Below are 10,452 nucleotides of genomic sequence, written 5' to 3'. Positions count from 1 at the left end.
ATATCATAATATATAAATGTAATAAAATATTTTTTAACACTCGAGTTTAATAGGATTCAATTTATTAATTTAAAGTAGTATTACATAATTATAAAATAAAAATAACTCAACATAAGTATATAAATCCATTTACAAATTCGAGAAAAACAAAAAAAATTTCAAAAGATAAATAATATTTTATTAATTAAGAGATCCAAACAATACAAAAATTATATATACTGCTTATTTACTATTCCATTTGCACTATAACATATATGATCCAGACAAACAATAACACAAGTAAGCTAAAGTACTTTAAAACTTGTAAGTTTTAAATAAAACGAGAATATACTAAAAACATACAATTAACATTCAAACGTAAAGACTCTAATAACTTATTCATACAACTTCTATAGAATTGGTGGCACCTTAAGACCTTTTACCTGTCACTATTCAATCATTCATGTCTTTCAAAGGGTTATAATTATAACGTATACGAGTCGCTTCCTAATATATAGAGCATGATAGGATAAGTTTTATTTCTCATAAGTTCAACCATTGTTGATCCTCTTAACATAATTTTCCTCAACTTTCACAACTAGTTAATTTCATCAATATGAGTCCAATTACTATAGTAGAGTAAGGAAATCTCATTTCAGTCTATATAGTCAATGCATCCCCACACAAAACTAACTCACTGTAATATTCTCATCCTATGAATAACTACCTCATCATTTCATTGATATTCATCTTAATTCACAGTAAACATTACTAAATTGGTAAACATAATAACAAGAAAATAGTCAAAGAAGAACATATCACACATAGCTCATTCATCACATTCTCATATGACTGTAAATCATCACACCATGTCATACATATGTATTTTACCTTAATCCAAACTCATATCATAACATCAATCACCTATTATTTATTTTAATTTACATGTTAATAATTCACCATTTATTCGTATAACATTCAATTACAATATTTCTCGTAAGTATATCATAAGAGAAAAATATTTCTCTAATAATAGACCTCTAATTAACAATTCTAACGACAAAACAAAGAATCATATTTTAATAACCACATGTCAAAATTGCAATTCTAATCAATGGTTAACGAAGGAAGAATTGAAAATTTATTAAGACAATCCAGGAGAAAAAACCCAAGTGGCGCCCAACACCAAATCCACTGGTGTTCATTGCCAAGTGAATATCTAACACAACCAAGAGGTCGCCTAATGCCCTGGACCTTTGGAGCTTATTGTCAAGTGAATGCCCAATGATTTTCTGGTACCGCCAGATGTTGTATTAGAGTTTTAACTTTCAAATTAATTTGAATAGATGATCCAACATGACTATTCGATGCAACTTCAATTTTTTTTAGTTTGAAATATCCTATCTTAAACAAAATAGCCATAAGAAAAATCAAATTAGACAATCTAGCCAAATTAAATCAACTCCACAATCAACAATACTAAAACAACATAAAACCATAATCCAATCAATAAAATCACAATTCAATTCCATCATTATACTCAAACAAATATAATTCAACATACTAAATTCTAAGTTTTTCACAATTCATAGTTCACAAACCAACATTATTAAATCAACACATAAAAGCAGTTCATTTTTACTATACCAATCACAATTTTATGATCAATTTATCATATCAAACTATAATTTTATAAAATTATTTAAATTTAATCTAGCTTCTCTTACATGAATAGATTTTCTTAGACTCCCAAATAGTGTTCAACACATATTTAACTTACACGAGCTCCATAAACTTTACCCACATGTTGCTATGACTTGTTGCAATAAAGTCGTAGTATATATCGATCAATATAATATTTCTTTAGTTAATTCTTATATATATTTTGATATTATAAGGTTTGTAATAATGTTAATTGTTTGTTTGTAATTATTTATTATGTGATATTGTTTTCAGTAATGATATACTAATACACTTAAAAAAAAACAAGTTGCAATTTATGACGAAGTCCAGTTAAATAAATAGCCGAAACGTCATTATTGTTTTCTGAAATAAAATTTAGTCCATATTTAGTTAGCTGGTGATACTATTAAGAATATGAACAAGAAAAAATGGGTTTAGTTTGTCCGTGTATGCATTACTTTAATTAGATATTCTTAGGCTATTTTCTAAACTGAATTTGGTGACTTTCGCTACACTCTTACAATGAGAAGACTAAACCTAGTGTGACACTTCACTTTGGTATCCATCATTTGCTACTGTCTACTCAATTAACTCACATACCACCTTCATATGAAAATTACACATGTTCATCTGCTACTAAAACAATACACCACGTTAATTTTAACCATAAAAGGCTTATGAAACTTTCATACATTCAATTTTCGTGATCATGTGCAGGGTTGTCGTTTTTGGTTTAAGGTTCGGTGTCACGCCTTATCTTTTTGTTTTAGGCATATAGGAGGTCACGAGTCAGATTTACGCATATGTTTTTCTAGAACATCGACTTTTTGAACATTTCTTCAGAAACTACAATTTTAGGAAAAATAAAATAAAGAAAGGTCTAATCAAAGGCCACTTGTTCAAAAGATATATTATAACGAAATATTGAAGGTGACCCAAATTAATTAGACGTAGATCATTTTCTTTCTTTTATATTTTATCTCATCATGATAAGAAAGAAAGCACAGAGAGAGAGAGAGAGAGGGAGAAGATAATTAGATTAAAAAAAATTATTTAGATACAATGAATTCGGGTGAAAAAAAAAACAAAGTATAAATATAAATGGATTTTTTATATTTGCTAGGAAAAAGAAAGAACAAATTATTATAAAATAATATTTTACTCTAATTATGATAATATTTAATTTTAAAATTTATCCTTATATTTTAAATATTAATTTCGTTACTTCGTTGAAATATAATGGTACGTATATATATTCGGTGATGTGATATTTTTTTTTATAACCCTTTATTAATACAATTAAAGATCTTTAGATAACATCATTTAACCTTCAAGGCTCTATATAATCTATTATAATTTACACTTTATCAATTATAGAACTACAATAAAATTAATGTGTTTTAAAGGCACACGTAATAAAAAAACAGTAATAAATCCGAATCAGTGGTAACACTACAGATTCAATTCAATGCATATTTATATGCTTCTTCAATATTATTATCACTATATAATAATTGTAACAAGTTTGTCTTTTAGATGAAGTTTTCTCGTAATAGTTCATAACTAAACAAGAGCTAGCAGACATTTTGAAGTTTTTTGTTATTTGGAAAATATATTTACAAATAATTTCACTCATTTTTATGCATTTTTTAAAACAATAAATTCAATAAAAAGTCACATTGTGTAATAAAATATTTGATTTAAAAAATTAAATCTCACCTAAATATCATTGTTATCTAATGCTAAAACAGAAAAAAATACTTTAATATTAAAAATACATATTTATTTATTTAAAATAAAAAAAAATGGTTCAGCCCTCGAGTCTGCAGGCATGTTAAGTAGTGCAAAACATCCATTTTATAAGGTGATAGAATGCAATCTAATTACTTCAAATAATAATATAGTAACTAAAATAATTTATATCATTCTCTTAACTAAATTAAAATTTCACCAAAAAAAGTTATGACCATTAAAGGTTGAAATAATTTTTTCAAAGCGATTCATCATTTTATTTTACATAAGATATCATAAAATACACAATCCAAAATTTTCCTCGGCCACGTATTGATTTAAAGTGTTTCTCAGAAATAAAACAGTGTAAGTTCTAAGTTCCTTTACGAAAAAAGGTGTAATTTAAAATAAAAAAAATGTCGGGTAGTCAAATCCCAGAGCATAAGTGTGTTGTTTATCTGAAAAAAACTGTAGTAGGTGGTTGAATTATGGCACACAGAATGATCTGATAGAAGATAACCATGTGCATATACTGAATGGATAAGATCATGGTGCATATACCAGAAAGAAGCACAAGATCATAGTGCATATACCAGAAAGAAGCACAAGATCATCAAAGTAAATAGTAACAGTGCTGAGTTCACTATAATAATTGCATAAAGAAGACCGAAACAAGTGATTTTTTTGGTGGGAACCACTTACCAAATCAGTGATTCCTTAGACAATTATTAGTCAGTGCATTAGAGGCACAAGCACAAGGTTTTATTATTGTATAAAAGTTTAGGATAAGATGTGGTGCGTTTTATTTTTTATTTTTTAATTTTTAAATGGTTTATTCGATTATTCATGATGCTAACACAAAACATAAGGTTAAAGAACTTATAAATGTTATTACATCACTTGTTTAAGAAAAATTAAGGAATTAATTTTTGTTGAAAAAAGTGAAAATATATTTTTAAAATTATTAAAATAGCTTAAAACAAGACACACAGTCAAACGTCTCTAAAACATCTATGCAGATGTTCTAGTTCTTTTCTTAAAAAATCTGTACATTTCAAAGTGTAAAATAATTTCTCTTCTAATTCTAAATTTATAGTAATTTTTAATTTAAAAAGAAGTAAGATGATTTATGTGACACCCGAGCACTAACGAGGGAGGGGAGTGATCGCCGGTGCAAAAGGCATGGTGCAGGGGACACGGACAAGGAGCGGCTCCTGGCAGGCTTCTAGTGGAAGGGGTACATGGACGAATCGAACATACACCGTAATGAGAGGGATCTAGAGACTGTATAGGTATGGGACTATACGGTTGAAGGATAGCTTAAAGGAATGGATTTGGCTACTCATATCAACAAATGCATTTGCTTTTCGGTAGCCTAACTCATAAGAACTCCATGGTTAAGTGTGCTTAGCCTAGAGTAATTATGGGATGGGCGGGAAGTTTTCTCGGGAAGTGTATGAGTGAGGACAAAGCACGCTAGAAAGCCTCGTGTTGATGTGTGGGGACAGTCAACAGTCCCTGTAAGTTACCGGAGCGTACGGGTAATTAAGTTAAGCTTGACCTAACATCTCTCTAGAAGAAAGGTGAGAAGAAGAAGTATAAGAAACAGTGGTTACTAATCTAACCATACAAAATACTAAAATTATTACAAAAACTATAAATACATTTAGCTTAGAGGAAAATAATGAATGATGGACACGTATACCTTTCTTGTTGCTTTTCTCTTCACTATATAAACGAACTCAGCTCTGATCATCCACAACACAATCTCACAACTTTCTTCTTTAACTCTGCTGTTTTTTCTAACTGCAATTGGAAACTCCAAATCCGCTTTAACTGACATCTATACATAACAAGACTGCTCGGCATGTCTACTCAGCCAAAACCAAAGCTTGGTAGGCTTCCCAGTATCAGAGATCGTGTTGAAGACACTCTCTCTGCTCATCGTAACGAACTCATTTCTCTTCTCTCCAGGTTCTTAGTTTATCAACCCTACTTTTTTTTTTTTTTAATAAATAATTAACATGTTTCTATGTGTTTGATGCACCTGAGTATATGTCTCATTTCTATGAATGCTTGTCTTTGCATGTTGTTTTTTAAGGTATGTGGCTCAGGGGAAAGGGATTTTGCAACCTCATAACTTAATTGATGAACTTGACAACATCCCTGGGGACGATCAAGCAAAGTTGGATCTTAAAAATGGCCCCTTCGGTGAAATTATCAGGGCAGCACAGGTAATTTACTTTATCTTAACTTTGATTTGAATGAAACATTTTTTAATAAATTTTATGATTTTTTTTTTTAGTTGTTGAGGTTTCATAAAATTTCGTCCGAAACCCCACCAAAGGAAGTTTCTCGAGTTTAACCAGTGAGATACACGTGGTCTGATGATAGACACTTTTCTTAGAAAATAATTGAATGATTTATTACGTGTGAGATGAATAATTTATTTAAAAACTTACGTGATAATCTCTCTTTAACACTTTTTTTTTTTTTTGGAATTTCTTCCCAGTTTCTGAAAAGATGGATTGTTATTTTAAATAAATTCAAATAAAGGACCTTGATTTATATCCCAATCGATAACGACTTAATACTGCACCATATATATATATATATATATATATATATATATATATATATATTATATTCAAAACAAAGAATTAAATTGGAATTTAATTTGATGGAATTTCAAGTGTGCATGCAACTGAGGTTCGTGGTTGACCATTGTTAGGAAAATGAGTACCAGTTTATTGTCATTATCAGTGTCACCCAGTACTGTTGTTGGTACTGTCAACGATTGAAACTGTCACATTCGGAAAAGTTAATTCGCAATCACGTTGGAAGATTTAAGATATGGAATTAAAATGGGTAGCATAATTTTTGTGACAGGAAGCCATAGTTTTGCCTCCTTTTGTGGCAATAGGAGTTCGTCCAAGACCTGGTGTTTGGGAATATGTCCGTGTTAATGTCTCTGAACTGAGCGTGGAGCAATTAAGCGTTGCTGAATATCTGAGCTTTAAGGAGGAACTTGTGGATGGAAAGTAAGAAATACTGCTTAGTTTTCATTGAAGAAATAAACTCTGACCCTGGACTGTTTCTGAAATTGGTGACTGTTTCTGTTTATTGTGCTTTAGGAATAATGACAGTTTTGTACTGGAACTTGATTTTGAGCCATTCAATGCCTCATTCCCTCGTCCATCCCGTTCATCATCCATTGGCAATGGTGTCCAATTTCTCAATCGCCACCTTTCATCAATTATGTTCCGCAACAAAGATTCCTTGGACCCCTTGCTTGATTTCCTCCGAGCTCACAAGTATAAGGGCCATGTAAGCATGCTGTGTTATGTTATGAACTTCAATAATGTGATTATGTTACGTGACAGCAGCTATAGTTTCAACAATGAAACTTATGCACTTCTCTCTGAATGATATATATCCTCTTAAACTGACTTATGAGTACTCAATGTCTTATTTATATTCTTTGTTCTAGTATGAGGAATCAGTAATTGTGAAAATTTTCTCTCCCTTGTTGTCCATGTCACAGGCTCTGATGTTAAATGACAGAATACAGAACATTTCCAAACTCCAGACTGCTCTGGCCAAGACTGAGGATTATCTTAATAAGATTCCACGTGATACACCTTATTCAGAGTTTGAATACGAGTAAGCTTACCGGGTTTACGTGTTTTAATTTTGCAACAGAGTGCTGGGAGAATTTTGTGGGACTTTTTTAGTTTAATTGTTTTTTTTCCTTTGATTCGTTCTGAATGTAGGTTACAAGGAATGGGCTTTGAGAGAGGATGGGGTGATACTGCTGAAAGGGTATTGGAAACGATGCATCTGCTACTGGATATTCTTCAGGCTCCTGATCCTTCTACCCTAGAGACTTTTCTTGGCAGAGTGCCAATGGTATTCAATGTTGTTATATTGTCTCCTCATGGCTTCTTCGGACAAGCCAATGTCTTGGGTTTGCCTGACACTGGTGGGCAGGTATCTATCTCATTTGTCATATACTAAAGAATAGTTGTTTCAATGCGTCCTCTTTTTGTTTCCCTTAGTTGTTTCCATCCTTTTATCTTACATTGAAGGTTTTGTATGCAGGTTGTTTATATACTAGATCAAGTGCGTGCCCTTGAGAATGAGATGCTCCTTCGGATTAAGAAACAAGGATTAGATTTCACTCCTAGAATTCTGATTGTAAGTGTAACTCTTTGGGTCTGGCTTTTCATATCGATAAAGCTTTTGTATTTGATTGTTTTTTGAGTTCAAATCAAGTTAAATTCTCTGCTGTTCTGCAGGTTACCAGGCTAATACCCGATGCAAAGGGGACAACTTGCAACCAACGACTAGAAAGAGTCAGTGGTACCGAGCACACTCATATTTTGCGAGTTCCATTCAGATCAGAGTCAGGAACTCTCCGTAAATGGATTTCAAGGTTTGATGTGTGGCCTTATCTAGAGACTTATTCAGAGGTAATTGAATTGTTCACTTGCCCATGAATCATTACTAGAATTTAAGCAATTTCTTAGCTTAATTTAGATTTGTTATCATTTCCATTTAATATTGATGGCTGAGTATGTCAACAGGACGTTGCCAGTGAAATTGCTGCTGAGTTACAAGGCTATCCTGACTTCATCATTGGAAACTACAGTGATGGGAATCTTGTTGCATCTTTATTGGCTTATAAAATGGGAGTTACACAGGTTATTGTCCCTCTTCTTTCTTATCTTACTTTGCCTTTCGAAATGTAACATCTGATGTTATCTACTGCCGACAGTCCACCTTAAATTGATTTGGATGTTACCATGTGTAGTGCACCATCGCTCATGCACTTGAGAAGACAAAATATCCAGATTCAGATATATACTGGAAGAAATTTGATGACAAATATCACTTTTCATGCCAGTTCACTGCTGATTTAATAGCCATGAATAACGCTGATTTTATCATCACCAGTACCTACCAAGAGATTGCAGGAACGTAAGTATAATATACTCTGAGAGGCATGTGGGATAGCTACTATTTTGCTTATGCATCTCTCTAGGCATCTCAGATATTTGAAGTTTTTTCGTTGTAATATTTATATATGTTTTTGTTTTCGGTATGCTGATGCCATTCATTTAATTTTGTTTAACTTATACTTACAGGAAAAATACAGTTGGACAGTATGAGAGCCACACTGGTTTTACTCTTCCTGGGCTGTACAGGGTTGTCCATGGCATTGATGTTTTTGATCCCAAGTTCAATATTGTTTCTCCTGGAGCAGATATGTCAATATATTTCCCCTACTCTGAAAAGCAGAACAGGCTTACATCCCTGCACGGTTCCATTGAACAGCTACTGTATGATCCAACACAGACTGATGACTACATGTGAGTCTATTTCAGTTGCAAAACTTTTACATCATTCAGTATCTCCATGTGTAGTTGATCTTATGATTAATTTAATAGTTCTGCCTTTACCATCCATGAAGGATCAATATAAATAAAAATTGACCTAGTTGTCTGTTATGCATCGTGCAAAAACTCAAGAATTCTTCAGTATTGATCCCTTGTTTCCACTCACTTATTCCTGATAAGGGATATAATACTTACAGCTGTCTGTAATTACTGTTAAGATGTATTTTGACGTTATGTGCACAGCTAATGTGTTTATCTTTGTCTCTATGTGACAGTGGAACACTGAAAGACAAGTCAAAGCCCATAATTTTCTCCATGGCAAGGCTAGACAGAGTGAAGAACATGACAGGATTGGTTGAATTATTTGGTAAGAGCAGCAAATTGAGGGAGCTGGTCAACCTTGTTGTAGTAGCTGGTTACATTGATGTAAAGAAGTCCAGCGACAGAGAAGAAATTGCAGAAATTGAGAAGATGCACGCTCTCATCAAAGAGTACAACTTAAACGGTGATTTTCGTTGGATTGCTGCTCAAACAAATAGGGCACGTAACGGGGAGCTGTATCGCTACATAGCAGACACACAAGGTGCTTTCGTTCAGGTATTATAATTATACTGATATCTCTTTCCCATTTGATTTAATCGCTCAGGATTTCTTGTAACTACTACAACATTGCTTCAGCCTGCATTCTATGAAGCTTTTGGGCTTACAGTTGTGGAAGCCATGACCTGTGGACTCCCCACATTTGCTACTAGCAATGGTGGTCCAGCTGAGATCATCGAACATGGTATATCAGGATTTCACATTGATCCTTATCACCCTGATCAAGCTTCAGAGCTATTGGTTGAATTCTTCCAAACCTGCAAGACTGACCCAAGCCATTGGAAGAAAATATCTGATGGTGGTCTTAAAAGAATTTATGAAAGCTACACTTGGAAGATTTATTCCGAAAGGCTCTTGACCTTGGCGGGAGTTTACAGTTTCTGGAAATACGTTTCCAAATTGGAGAGGCGTGAAACTCGACGATATCTTGAGATGTTCTATATCCTCAAGTTCCGTGATTTGGTGAGTCACATGACATTGTTCATGCACGATGACAAACTTCATCATTGCATGGTTATGACAAATATCCGAACCATCTTTTCAGGACTAAATCGAAATTTCCAAATTACAACTGAGTTATTAACATGTAGTTACATTTCATGTAGAGATTGATCAGATCATAGTGATCTTACATGCATTCTTAGTTGTTATAAAGAGGTTTGTCCTGTGGCTTCTTATTTGTAGCTTTACATTTCTTTCTTTTTTTGCAGGCAAAATCTGTGCCCCTAGCAAAAGATGATGCAAGTTAATTGGATACTTTTACCGAGGCTTGACAGAAGACACAATAATAATAATCTAAAGGAAATAAAAGTTTGGTTCTGGTGCTCTCAAATGTCGTGATGTGATGCGACCTAGAGAAGTTTCGTGGAAGACTTGTCTATGTTAAGTTAGATTATGTGAGAGGTGGTGAGTACTGGTTGTTGAATTTGAATGTTTCTTGATTGTGATCTCACTGATAAGTAAAAATAAAGCATTGTTTTTCTTAGAATTAGTGATGAGATTACATGTTAAATGGCCTTCAATTTTGAAGTTTGAAAATGACACTTCTTTTTACCATGAA

The 10,452-nt window shown here is 32.7% G+C and overlaps 1 protein-coding gene across 1 annotated transcript; it reads left to right on the top strand.

The window, feature by feature from the left end:
* The first annotated feature begins 5,134 nt into the window (after positions 1–5,134).
* Positions 5,135–10,452, top strand: LOC106757631 (sucrose synthase 2). Its single transcript, XM_014640349.2, has 14 exons — positions 5,135–5,367; positions 5,495–5,627; positions 6,283–6,434; positions 6,528–6,720; positions 6,938–7,056; positions 7,167–7,383; positions 7,495–7,590; positions 7,692–7,865; positions 7,980–8,096; positions 8,207–8,373; positions 8,541–8,765; positions 9,068–9,389; positions 9,471–9,854; positions 10,103–10,452. Exons 1-14 carry the CDS (start codon positions 5,261–5,263, stop codon positions 10,139–10,141), a joined length of 2,445 nt encoding a protein of 814 aa, XP_014495835.1. The 5' UTR covers positions 5,135–5,260; the 3' UTR covers positions 10,142–10,452.

The sequence above is a fragment of the Vigna radiata genome, chromosome 3 (assembly GCF_000741045.1).
Source record: "Vigna radiata var. radiata cultivar VC1973A chromosome 3, Vradiata_ver6, whole genome shotgun sequence".
In the NCBI taxonomy this organism is placed as follows: Eukaryota; Viridiplantae; Streptophyta; class Magnoliopsida; order Fabales; family Fabaceae; genus Vigna; species Vigna radiata.
The sequence above is the reverse complement of the archived record's forward strand: the minus strand, read 5'-3'. Positions and strand labels throughout refer to the sequence as shown.

Coding starts and splice junctions, on each gene's coding strand:
- LOC106757631 (XM_014640349.2), top strand. CDS start 5,261: ATGTCTACTCAGCCAAAACCAAAGCTTGGTAGGCTTCCCAGTATCAGA. Junction 7,057..7,166: donor TATTCAGAGTTTGAATACGA/GTAAGCTTACCG, acceptor TTCTGAATGTAG/GTTACAAGGAATGGGCTTTG. Junction 7,591..7,691: donor TCACTCCTAGAATTCTGATT/GTAAGTGTAACT, acceptor GCTGTTCTGCAG/GTTACCAGGCTAATACCCGA.